Source organism: Meles meles, chromosome 11 (assembly GCF_922984935.1).
Source record: "Meles meles chromosome 11, mMelMel3.1 paternal haplotype, whole genome shotgun sequence".
Lineage (NCBI taxonomy): Eukaryota > Metazoa > Chordata > Mammalia > Carnivora > Mustelidae > Meles > Meles meles.
In genome coordinates, this window is record NC_060076.1 from 23201504 (window position 1) to 23215371 (window position 13868).

General features: G+C 45.3%; 1 protein-coding gene across 1 annotated transcript in view; it reads right to left on the reverse strand.

Annotated features, from left to right (window-relative positions):
* Window positions 1–13868, reverse strand: part of PALM2AKAP2 (PALM2 and AKAP2 fusion) — a 488976-nt gene that overhangs the window by 323329 nt on the left and 151779 nt on the right. Inside the window, exon 2 of the mRNA XM_046022260.1 lies at window positions 6151–6196. Coding sequence (XP_045878216.1) covers window positions 6151–6196 — 46 coding nt within the window. The remainder of the gene's footprint in view (window positions 1–6150; window positions 6197–13868) is intronic.

Here is a 13868-nt window from a genome sequence, read left to right on the forward strand (position 1 = left end):
ACTGATCTTTTATTCTACTTTGCCTCTTGAAGATATCCACAACACACAAACTCCTTGACATGTCACAATGGGCATGTGGCATGGATCAAGACCCAGGCCGCCATCTTTCTTGACCATTCATCTTCTGTCCCTTTGCCAGGCGTGCTCCACTTGCGTTCCCTAGAACAGCAGCTGCAGCTGGGAACAGCATCTCCTGGGAACTTGTTAGAAATGCAAGTTCTCAGGTCCCACCCCAGGTCTACAGAATCAAACACGCTGCTGGAGGGGGCCTAGCAAGCTCTCAGGGGATCTTAATACACTAAGGTTTGAGAATCACCGTTCTACACCTTACCTGGCAAACTGTCTGTGCCCAATGGCAGTTGCTGCTATTACTAGAAGTCCTAAGCCCTGCTGGGTCTCCCTAGGTTGTTTATTATGTGAGGCTGGTAATAAATTGATATCATATAAACACCCTGGGTGATTTATGTGAGGGGCTCAGATATGTATACCTTGTTCCTAAAGATTCTTCTAGAACAGGAATTTCCCACCTCAAGATACTGATTGTCTAAAATTTTTCTGTTAATTTTGAGAGAACAACTGTCCACCCAGATGTGAATATTCTGGGTTACAAAAATGTTAGTGATTACCAAAAGCTCACTTAATGTCAAAAGATACAGCAAATGCACACTGTTTTTCCAACAATCCAAACATTTGGACACCAAACTCACAAAACCCTGGTGAAAATACACCCTGATTTTGTAACATTATGAAACACCTAGGGGGTGCTGGACATACTACTTCACAGTATCCTTACGAAACCCAAATAAGTCCATGCATAAGAAAAGCACATCGAAAAGTTCAAAGCTCTACCTACATCTGGAGGTCATAAAAGGTTGACCTGTTGACCCAAAGGAATTTTGTTGTGTCCACAAATTTTTTAAAAGTTTTGAAACTAGTTCTTTCTTAAATGGGAGATCTCACATTTTTAAAAAAGCAGATTTCCTACTTCTCTAGATGAGTGGATGTAACAACATAGAACTCACTCGCATTCTCACGTGGTATAAATTCACTGAATCCTAATCGAAGAGCAGTGTCTGCTCTCCAGGTCCTCACTGCTGCCCCCCAAGCCTCCACGTTATATGTTGGCCCCTGGAGCCTTTGAATTTGCAACTCCTATCCACCATACACAATCCTTTTCACTGTTATCAGTAGTATCCTTCTGCACTGGAAATGCTCAATACCTACTTTGCTCATCTGAATTTCCAAGTTTGACAAAAATGTTGAAGTTAACAGAATTCATCTTCCATTCTTAGTGCCCATTTTCTGCTTAAAGATCCAAGAGTTATGATTCAATGATTCACTTGTAACTAAAGAGCTTTGGCAGAGTGCTTTCTGAGTCCTTGCTCTGAGAATGTCCCATGAAATTTCTCAAATAACCTTCACAACAATTCCATGAGATAGGTATTATCATTATCGCCATCTTACTGATGAGGAAAACGAGGGACAGTGAGGTCACACAGATACTAAGAGAAAAGCCAGGACTTGAGCCAAGGCTTTCGGACACCAGAAGTCTTGCTCGTAACTTGTCAGACCATGTGAGGCGCTACCAGCCCAGGGGACCACTGTCTCCATGTATCAGAGCCCATGTGCTGTCTCCATCAACGTCACACCACCTGATGACGGATGTCACACCACACAATGATTATTGTCAAGCGAGTTGAACAACATTCCCAAAAGGGATCAGTGATGAAATGCGGGTAGTTCAAATGGCCAACAGTAGGGGTCCCAAAAGTGCTGGGCAGCCCAGAAGAAATACAGAAGCACCAGGACTGAGTCCTGGTTTCCCTTAAATACTGACATATCATAACCCACAAGCCCCGCTGCTTGGCTTTTTTTATGATGACTTTTTTTTTTTAAACACTATTTTGGTAAATAATGCATTTCTTTTTTTAAAAGATTTTATTTATTTATTTGATAGACAGAGATTGTAACTAGTCAGAGAGGCAGGCAGGAAGAGAGAGGAGAAAGCAGGCTCCCTGCTCTGTACATTGTAAATCAACATACAGATGCAAAAGATCGTTTTCATTATTCCACAGAGTGGGTTCTCATTAAATGACAGAATTCTCTAAAAAGCATATATAGGTTGGGTTGGCCTTCCATATTTGTGACCATGCTCATGCTGGGCCCTGGTAGAGGCCGAGACCTCATCCACATGGCTCTGTGGGCTTTTGCGCACGCTGACCTCTACAACATGTACTTATCTTCCCACATGCCCAAGGAAGACTGTCTTCCTCAAGGATGCAGATGTAACATCCTCTCCCGAGGCTGATTTCCAATGAGACTCTGTAGCTTCTTTCCCAAGAGAGTGTTACTCATTCTGTTAGAAAGTACATCTGATATTTCCATGCACTGAAACCCAGCTTGGAAGACTTTCAAAAGGATGTGGGCCTCCTGGTTGGTCTTGGCCTTTCCCAGTGCTACTCAATCAGTCTACTTCTCCCTTGTTGGCTCCCATCGGGCTGTTGGAACCACGAAACACCTGCACAGTATGCCCTCAGGAAAAAACAGAAGCTGCCACTATCTTGGGAGTAGCAAGGGGTCAATACGGGGGCTCCAGTCTGAAGTGTGGTTCAAATCCTGGCTTTGACACTCTCTGTTCATGATGGGCCCTTTCTCTGCAAAATGCGGGTAATACAACATTTCCTGCCTCATCAGTTTGTTAGTATTAAATGACATAATGTGTGTTGAAATGCCCTTTAGTCTTATCATCGAGTTTGTGTCTTTAGCTACTGACCGAATCTCTTCATGCTTTTGGCTTTTCCTTTCTCATATTAAGTGTTCCAAATAAATAGTAAACTAATAAGAAGTAAATCAATGCCTTCTGCTAATTAGGAAGGCTATTACGTTATATGTGATTTGACCCAGTCTTCAAGACTTACTCCAATGCCTCCTCTCTGGGGAATGTTCTGCAACTCCTAGAGGCTGGTTCACTGGCTCACGGGCGTGCTCATTTGCATCAGTACTCCTGGCACTGCACAGTAATTGTGTTTCTCCTTTAGATTATTAAAAACTTAAGGTTAAAAAAAAAAAGCCGATCACACAGTGCCTTGCTGAACAGATGATGTTCAATAAATGGCAACTGTATTATTACTCTCCAGAATTATCATTTGCATTCATCCTGCTACAGAAGCATTCTGCTATGTCCTGATACTACCACTTTGGAATGTCCCCACAGGTGGAAGGAGTCCCTGGGAGTAGAGAAACTTGTCAAAGACGGACCTACTCTTCTTTTGCAAGAGGTAGGATGAGAGATCCATCTATTCTCATTGATCAGGCTCGAGATTCAGCTGGAAGATTCCATTTAAGATACTACAGTTTCTGAGTATTTCATTCCAGAGGGGGTGAGGGAAGAATCCCAGATGACCATGTGGCAAATGGGTCACAGGACATCTATCCTCTCGGGATGTAAGTATGTAAAAGGTAGTATCTTTCCTCTGAAGGATGAAACGTGGGGACACTGACGTTTTGGTGTTGATAGTATCTTCCCAGGGGAGGCATGCCGTGAGGACCTGGGGAACGAATGGATGGACGAATCCTCAGGGGACAGATCTGTGTCTGAAGCAGCGGGAGGAACTGGTGCTGGACACAGCCCTGGCCTTTGTCAGAATGAAAGGGGAAAATCTTAAAAGCTGTTCAGGCTCTGTGCTCCAGAGGTGCTGTCTCGGTGCCTCACGGGATACAGAGATGCTGTAGACGGGAATCGGGGGTTCCGGGGCTCGGGGGCTCTGCCTCAAAACTGTCTAATGACGACCACATGCCAGGTACTTCACGTGTCTCAGAGCTAAACCTTGCTAGAAGCCCACAAGGTAGAATGCCTGAGCTCACTGTACAGACGAAGGAACAGCAGTCCAGACTAAAGACCGCCCACGACCCCTCAGCCTAGAGTCCTTGTCTCTCTGTTCCACCACTTAGGGAGGAGCCCAGGCTGATGAAGAGGTAAAGACTTGTGCTCATCCTCTTTCTCATTTCCAGACATACTGCAGGAGTGCTAGGCTCAGGAGGAAGGCTTGGGACCTTCCTCCTGATGGTCCCCTGAGAACTCTAGGAAGGCGGAAGAGAGAGGGAGCATTGGCCAAATTTGGAGAGTGAGCCCTAGGCCAAAGCATAGCATAGAACTACTTACTGATACGGTCGCCAAGACCCGCTGGCCGCTCTCCTTTCTTAAGTCTCTCCCTCTCTCCCTCACACACACACACAGTGCATCCAAACCAATGACAACACGTGTGTTAATTGAAGCTGACACATTCACGAGAAAACATCATCATCTTCCCAGGTCCAGGATGAACTCAATTCCGCAACTGAACAGGCACAAGTATTTGTCCTTAAACGTATCATACACTAAAAAGAATTCCAAAAGACTGGCACAGTCTTTCTCGAAAACCCACTAGGCCCGTCCTGGGATTACCCAAGCCCCTTTGGAAAGGGGTGACCCCAGCGTTAGCTGCTACTGACTCCCCGTTCAGAGAGCAAGTCCTTTCATAAGGCTCAGCTGTTCCCCAGGCATCCAGGAAAGATGCTCATGCAAAGCAGAAAATATGACAACTGTTGGAAACCCTCACACAGACTAGGTGCCACTGAACCTCCTTCGGAGCGGCCACTTCAGGGCAGTTAAAGCCGCCCATTATTCAGTTTACATAAAACACCCAGCAGCTACATGGCACGAGTAACTGAATATCTCCATTCTTATCAAGTCTGACATGCCACACTGGCCATACTGCCTTGCCACTAGCTTTAGAAACTGTAAAACAACTTCATTAACCATCCAAATACACATGCACAGAGGGAAAAGGAAAAGAGAAAAAAAAAAAAAAAAACAAAAATAACAACAAAACAGCCTTCCTGAATTCTGAAGGACCAAGTTCAAAGATTGCCCAATAGACCAAAAAAACACAAACAAACAAACAAACAAAATCCATAGCATTTCAACACTGCCAACAAATGTCCCTCACTTCAGTGGTCAAGTCTCCAAGACATTTAAAATTTGAAGACGTTGGTAGAGACGGTCCCAGTGCCCTGGGAACGGTATCAAACGATTCTTTTAAAAAAGAAGGGCCTGTGTGCTTTTTCCCCATGAAGCATCTGTCCAAAGGATTTTGAAAACACTTTAATATACTTCGATTCCAAAACATTACACACGATTTCTCCAACAGATTTATATGTGTTTCCAGAGAACTCTTGGACCAAAAAAAAAAAAAAAAGGTACTTAGGTAGAAGGAGATTCTTTTAGGCCAATATGTGAACAGACCTCTTTTAATTGTTAATATTTCATACAGCAGCAGTAATCATTCCCTCATCTGCAAAGGAGATACATAATCCAGCTGCGGTGGCTCCAGTAAAAACACCACATCTGCGGATCGCTGGCAACACTGGGGCAAGACTGCTCAAACCTACAGAGCCCCAGAAAGTTCTCTTTTTTCACTCGAGATGCACAAGGGTACACTTTTCCGAAAGTGCGTGTAAACTTTGCCAAAACTGGTTGCTCCTTCGTATGCTGAGAATAGGTTTCAGATTGTCCACCCCAGGGAAGAAGGCTGCTCCCTTGGAATATTGTGCCCAGGACCCAGCGGCTCTAAGAAGTTCCCAGACCACCTCCAGGATGGAGGCTTGTGCCAATGTCCTTGTCAATATCAGAGAGAACAGGGAAAATGCACACCCTGGGTTTCAGGGAGGAGGTTTTACCCCAGGGCTGGCCTAGGGGCTGACTGCTGGTTTCCCACTTAGGAGACCGAACAGCTTCCTCAGGAAGGGTGGCAGTCACTGTTCTGGTCGCCGTTTTCTCGCTTCTCCAGTGAATGCAGTCAGAGTAGGACCGATCACTGGGTGACTTGATATTCAGGAATCGCCCCACCCCCACCCCCACGCGTCTGGTCTTTTCCCAAAGCCCAGTAGCAAGCATCTTATTTCTAAGCCAGTCTTCCACATTCAAATCCCCAGCTCAAAGCGCGCCTGGGGGTTTCTATCCACAGACGCCTAAACGAAAAAGCAGAGTAGCAAAGCCTTGACAGACTTTTATCCCCCAAACACATGCCCTGCGGCTACTGTGCTGGAATGTCGATGGTCCCCTTCCGTCCCAGACAATAGAGCAAGAAAATAAAATGAAAGTGGACTTACTGCTATGGCTTGCAGCCTTTCCTTGTGCAACTCCGCCTCTGCCATCCTGGAGAAGGGCACACGGGGAGGGGAAAAAAGAAAGAAAAACAAAACACACGCTGTAGTCAACCCAAGGAAATGGATGGGCACCCCGGAGGGCTGCGCTAGAAGCTCAGGAGAGAGCCGAGGGTCGGCCGGAGGTCCACTTGGGGTGGGGGGCTGGCGGGTAGAGCTGTGCGCAAGGCTGGCTCGCCCCGGCTCAGCCTCCGGCCCCCGCCCGCCCAGCCGCCTGGATGTGCCCCAGCGCCGCCGCTAACTGCAGCTCCCGGCCGCAACCGGCCGCGCCAGTCGGGGACGTGGGCCACGGGCAGCCGCCGGGAGGGCGCGCCCGCCCCGCGCTGGTCCTCCGCCCTGACGTCTCGGCGCCTCGCTCCGCCCCTGGGGTGTGGGGGACCTGCGGCCACCGCCCCCGCCCCAATGGCTCTAAGCGGCCAGGAGACGCCGGGCTGTCGCCGCGGGGGAGTTGGGGTCCCCAGGCGCCGACGGGGAGCGCGCGTGCGGTGGGCACCTGGGGCGCGGGCGCAGGGCGAGCGGCTGGGGCGCAGGGCTGGCTCCGGGGTGGACGCGCGCTCTCTGGAGTCTGAGCAGGGCAAGGTGGCGCCAGTGCCAGCCAGCAGAGGGGCCTCTGGCAGAAAGCGGGCCCCAAGCACGTGCTGTGACGTGCGGGCTGTGGCCGCCGAGTGCTCAGGCCACCTTCTAGCTTATGCCAGATGCTTGGGCTCCGCGTGCGGATATTTCCAGTAGGGAAGGGCTGCCTCGCCCACATGCCTTAGATGACAGGGTGCTCAGAGGTCATGTGGGCCGAGGCCATGGTATATAGCTCAACACTGGCCACCTACCTCTCTGTAGGCCAAATGTGGCTCAGAAAGACAACAGAGAGTTTGTAGTCTCTGGCGCTGGGCTAGGCGGGGCTTGACAAATCAGCAATGAAAATGCCGGCAACTTGCCTACCCACTCTGAACCTCAGTTTCCTCATCTGAAAAATGGAATGTCCTCAGTGATTACTGAGATAAAATATATAAAGGTGCTTTGTAAAGGGCAACCTGTTTCTATCATTATCCTGTGACATTTTGGACTGAAACTCTCTCAGAGTCTTCTCTACACAGGCTCTTGAAAGGAAAAGCAAAATCAGGTCACTAAAATACTTCACTATTCCTTTAAACCGTACTAAAGTGCATTTTTTGTGACCAGTCCTGGGCTGAATGTGAGAGATGGATAAAACCAAGTCCAAAAGGAAATAAATGCTAAATACAAACAAAATACCTCTTAACCTTCAGGACACTCACAAGTAAACGTTCCTCCATAAAATGAAATAATAAACACTGAAAGAAATGAAACAAAATAATCTTACCTCTTTAGACCCTTGATGATTCTATAAATGCAGGACTTGAAAGGCTTTTTAAAAGGTATGCACTTCGAATTTCCCCAAATCACCTCTTTCCTGGTCAAATTCTTGCAATTCAACTAAATTGCTTTTTCAACTTTCACAGAGGTTTTACCTGTCATTGATGAGCAATTACTACTGTGCCCGAACACTGAAGTCATCACCAAAACAGCTTTACTGATTGATTGTTTTCTCTTCCTTTTCATAAAGGGTGTAGGTGGAGTCATTTGTGTCATAAATCCAAGCCAATGCTCGAGTCAACATCCCACTCCAATTTATCCAGAAAGTCTATTTTCTGGCTAAGATCTATCACTTTCTTTCTTTCTTTCTCCCTTTCTTTCTTTCTTTTTTAAAGATTTTATTTATTTATTTGACAGAGAGAGACATAGCAAGAGAGGGAACACAAGCAGGAGGAGTGGGAGAGGGAGAAGCAAGCTTCCTGCAGAGCAGGGAGCCCAATGCGGGGCTCTATCCTAGGACCCTGGGATCAGGACCCGAGCTGAAGGCAGACGCTTAATGACTGAGCCACCCAGGCACCCCAAGATCTATCACTTTCGGGGCGCCTGGGTGGCTCAGTGGGTTAAAGCCTCTGCCTTCGGCTCAGGTCATGATCCCAGGTTTCTGGGATGGAGCCCCACATCGGGCTCTCTGCTCAGCAGGGAGCCTGCTTCCTCCTCTCTCTCTGCCTGCCTCTCTGCCTACTTGTGATCTTTGTCTGTCAAATAAATAAATAAAATCTTTTTTTTTTTTTAAAGATTTTATTTACCTGACAGAAAGAGATCACAAGTAGGCAGAGAGGCAGGCAGAGGGAGAGAGAGAGAGGGAAGCAGGCTCCCCGCCGAGCAGAGAGCCCGATGCGGGGCTCGATCCCAGGACCCTGAGATCATGACCTGAGCCAAAGGCAGCGGCCTAACCCACTGAGCCACCCAGGTGCCCCAATAAATAAAATCTTTTAAAAAAAAAAAAGATCTATCACTTTCTTCAAACACTTCATTTTCTCTTCGCTTCCAGCACTAGCTCCCTCAGGTCAAGTTCTTTGCAGGGTGTTTGCTCACAAATAAACCAAGCTGTCATTGCTTTGGCAGACTGACTGTGTGCCCAACAATAGGAGAGAATAACAAGATGAGAGAAGTGAGACCCGTGAGGCTGACAGTCTCAGCCAGAGTCATAACGCTGAGACTTAAACTCAGGTCAGACTTCCAGAGCTCATGCTCCTCACCACTCAGCACCAGGCTCAGCCAATGATAACAGAGGTAGGGCAGGCCCCCGGAATAAACAAGTAATGAATAAGAAATGGTCCTCCCTTGCCCCAGCTATATAGATATTAAAAAGGGATAGAGGAGCACAATGTAAATGGACTTAATGTCACTGAACTGTACACTTAAAAGTTGTTTTTAAGTGGTTTTATGCCATGTATATTTTACCATAAAAAAAATTTTTTTTCAAAGGAGTCATGGAATGGGAGAAGATATTTGCAAATGTCTTATCAGTAAAGGGCTAGTATTCAAAAATCTATAAAGAAATATCAAATTCAACATGCAAAGAACAAAGAATCCAATCAAGAAACGGGCAGAAGACATGAACAGACATTTCTGCAAAAGAAGACATCCAGATGGTCAACAGACACATGAAAAAGTGCTCAACCTCACTCAGCATCGGGGAAATACAAATCAAAACCACAATGAGATACCACCTCACACCAGTTAGAATGGCTGAAATTAACAAGTCAGGAAATGACAGATGCTGGCGAGGATGCAGAGAAAGGGGAACCCTCCTACACTGTTGGTGGGAATGCAAGCTGGTGCAACCACTCTGGAAAACAGCATGGAGGTTCCTCAAAAAGTTGAAAATAGAGCTACCTTACGACCCAGCAATTGCACTACTAGGTATTTACCCTAAAGATACAAACGTAGTGATTCGAAGGGGCATGTGCACCCTAATGTTTATAGCAGCAATGTCCACAATAGCCAAATAGCCAAACTATGGAAAGAACCTAGATGTCCATCAACAGATGCATGGATAAAGAAGAGGTGGTATATATACACAATGGAATACTATGCAGCCATCAAAAGAAATGAAATCTTGTCATTTGCGATGGCGTGGATGGAACTAGACGGTATTATGCTTAGTGAAATAAGTCAATCAGAGAAAGACAACTATCACATGATCTCCCTGATATGAGGATGTGGAGATGCAATGTGGGGGGGGTAGGAAAAGAATAAATGAAACAAGATGGGATCGGGAGGGAGACAAACTATAAGAGGCTCTTAATGTCAGAAAATAAACTGAGGGTGGCTGGGGGGAGGGGGGGTAGAGAGAGGGTGGTGGGGTTATGGACATGGAGGAGGGTATGTGCTATGGTGAGTGTTGTGAAGTGTGTAAACCTGGCGATTCACAGACCTGTACTCCTGGGGCTAATAATACATTATATGTTTATTAAAAAGTAATAAAAAATTTTTAAAAATCTTAAAAAAATAAAAAGTTGAAAATAGAGCTACTCTATGACCCAGCAATCGCACTACTGAGTATTTACCCTAAAGATATAAATGTAGTGATCTGAAGGGGTACCTGCACTCCTATGTTTATAGCAGCAATATCCATAATAGTCAAACCATGGACAGATGGATGGATATGGTATACATATACAATGGAATGTTACTCAGCCATCAAAACAAATGAAATCTTGCCATTTGCAATGACATTGATGGAACTAGAGGGTATTAGGCTAAGCAAAATAAGTCAATCAGAGAAAGACAATTATCATATGATCTTACTCGTATGTGGAATTTAAGAAACAAAATAGGATCATAGGGAAAGGGAGGGAAAATAAAACAAGATGAAATCAGAGAGAGAAATAAACCATAAGAGACTCTTAATCATAGGAAACAAACTGAGGGTTGCTGGAGGGGAGAAGGGAGAGAAGAATGGGGTAACGGTGATGGACATTAAGGGGGGGCGTGTAATGTAATGAGTACTGGGTATTATATAAGACTTATGAATCACTGAACTCTACCTCTGAAACTGATAATATACTATATGTTAATTAATTGAATTTAAATTTTAAAAAAAGAAAGGAATCATGGAAGGGAGATGGGGTGGGAGAAGAGCCTGGGCACTCCCTGGAAATGATCAGTTGGAAAGCTCTGAATCACAGAAGAATCAGGTTTGGGGACACATCTCTCGGTGTCATCTATGTTGAGGTTATAGTGAAAGACACAAGAATGGCCAGATAGGGAAAACAGAACAAGAAAAAGAGAAAGCCCAATAAAGGAGTCTAAGAAAGTATCATCTGAGAAGTAGAAGGAAAAATCAGGAGGTATGTTTGTATCAAACGCCACAAGAGGAGGAAAGGGGTTTTCGAAAGTGTTAGATGCTTCTGAGAGATCAAGAAGGATGCAGATTAAGAAGGGGCCACTGGCTTGGGCAGTCAGGAAGCCAGATGTGACATTGGGAGAGCAGTGTGTGGGGGGGAGTCAGCCTAGAAGTGATTACAGGGAGTTGAGAATGAATGAAAAGTGGAGGGGGAAGGATTCATGAGCATAGACCACTCTTTTCTGAACTTTGGATGTGAAAGATGAAGGTGGTTGGAGGAATGGGAAGGTGGTTTATGGGAGGCAGGGTCCAGCTGAAGGGTCGTTAAGTCAGACAAGACTTGAAATGTTTCTGGAATGAAGAGAATTTTGACATCAGGAAAGTGAGGCCAAAGACACAGTCAAAAGGGAAGATAAGTATTAAGTCTCACATTCGACCATGAGCACTGGTGGCCAGGTTAGCCTTGGAAAGAAGGAGAAATTAAGCAGGGCAGGAGGATGAAATGAGTAGAGACAAGAAGAAATTTTGAGTTGAAGGAGAGAAAAGTGAGTATGCATCAAGTAGCCTCATTTTCCCACCCAAGAATCGTTGGTTGAGATTGATGGGGTGGGGGTGGGGGACTTAAAAAAAAAACAGAAATGGTTTGTAGAGAAGCTATGGGGAATGGGCAGAATTAAGACATGGTTCCCACCCAAAAGTCTGCATCAGAATTTCCATGGAACACATTTCCCTATACAGAAATAAATTCCTATGGGGTGAGGTAGGGGTTAGGGATGGGTTTGGAACCATTGGACTGAGTTTACTAGGAATAGACAAAAGACCCATGACCCATTGTGTGTACTTCCTCAGCGGTTTTTAACTACCTGAGGCCCAGCCCATGATACACAGTGGTTGCATCTTTAGTCAGTGCTGAGGATTGCCAAATCAGATATGGCAAAAAGTCAAAAGAGGGAAGAGATTCAGAATGCTGAACCTTGGGGCTTTGTCCAGGAAGAGATGTAGCAGATTGCTTCATATTTTTTGGTTGCCCAATTTGTGAACCCTTTTCCATCTTTGGGGAATTCCCATATTACAAACCATAGTGACAGAGCCACCTCTTATCATAGAAGCTGGGAAATGCCAGACACTTGCTTCCCCAAATCCCCTAGAAGCTACAATATGGCATGCAATCTGGGCTCAGTCAGGCACGAGCACCTGCCAAGGATCCTGAAGGCACAGCATCCAAAAATTCTTTCAGGCTGGTAGCTCACCGTCGGTCCTGCCCATTGTCCAAGCCTCCTTCTCTAGTCTTCTCTATTATTCTGTGAATACACTTTCAGTTCAACTAGAAATTGAATCTGATCAACTAGAATCAATTTCTGTTTCTCGTGACCAAGAGCACTAAGTGAAACAGGAAGGCTTGTAAAATGAATGGCCCGTGCTTGCCAAAGAGCAGAGGGGAAACATTTTCTTCTCTTCCAGCACTCTTCCCTTCAGCTCTCTAAATTTTAGCACTTGAAAATCATTGAATCCATTACAAACACAGACATTTTTAACACAAATTATGTCATTTCTTTCATAAACTTTTATTGCGTAGCTATTCTATACTAGACATTAGGCTATGGCTTGGTATTACAAAGAATTCGTCGTCTAGTGCTAATATTGGTGACCTTCTGCCCTCCACACATTTAAAATCTGGAAAGATCTATTACAACGGTGCATAATGTGTGCAACAAATCACTAGTTCTTGCTGGGACATTAAATTGTGTTGAATAAGCACTGCCCGTACTGTTAAATGGTTTTTCTGATAGATGCCGCATGGCAAAGCATTATACGGGGAGAATACAGAATGCTGGATTTGCAAAATAAATGTTTTATTAATCAAAGTTTCAGAGTCTACTTTAGAGCATGAGTCTTTTGGGAACCACAGATGGTCAGAGCCCACTTCCCTGTGGGGACAGCAGGAGCTCTGTAAACTGAGAGGCAAATGACTTGCCAAGACCCCTTGAGCGAGTAACAGTTAAAGTCTTACTAAGCAGCAGCAAGGAGTGTGAAATTTCAGAGTAACCCGAAGCTTTCTCTTGACAAAAGTAATTTTAAAAGGAATGCCCGGGGCCTCCAAAATGTTTGTACTCGTAGGAGCTCTGTTTTGCCTTTTAGGGTCTTGTAGAATAAGTGGTCATTCAAAACATATGTGATGGAATCCAAAGGAGGGAATAGTGGTTGGAGGCTTTTGGCTTCTTTGGTTGCAAACAATTTGGGAAAGTTGAAGGGATGTCAAGTATGTGCTGTGTTTCCCTATGGGAGTCAAATGATAGATACGTCCAGAGAGTCACTGTGGGGCAAAAAAGAGAAGTTAGAAAACAGATCCAGCCAGGACTCGCTGGATGGCACTTGAGGTATCTATCTATTGACTAGGGTGTCTACATAGTAGCTTCAAAATCAGCAGCAGGAAATCCATCCAGAAATGAACATTAGCATTTCATTTGGATGGTTTCCTTTTCTCTTGGTTAGCTTTGGCAATGTCAACGGACTGACGATGTGTATTGTCAGAGGAAATGAGGGGGTGGGAGGAGAGTGTATGGGAATTAGAGTGGGGTGGTTGGGGATCATTTTACATTTACTTTGCTTGATATTCAGATGTCGGTTCCTCATGACCTTGTTACTGAAAAAAGTTCTGGAAAGTACGATTAGGAAGCGGTAGGTGGGTGTGACACAGAAAAGAGGCATGAGCTCTAATGGACAAGCGTGACTCCCAGCCCCGAGACTCACCAGCTACATTTTTTGAATTCCTTTGGTCCACATTTTCCTCATCTTTAATTGGGGGAGGAGAACTCTAACTTCATGGGGATATCATGAGGATGTCCTAAGAAATCAGGTATTAAATGCTCAAGAGTGGCCACAGTAGCTGCTCCAGAAATGGTAGGTCCTAATTGCTCAGCCTAACTGTTGCCTCATTAAAAATGTCATAAACCAGGCCAAGTGAGTGACTGGATTTTATCCA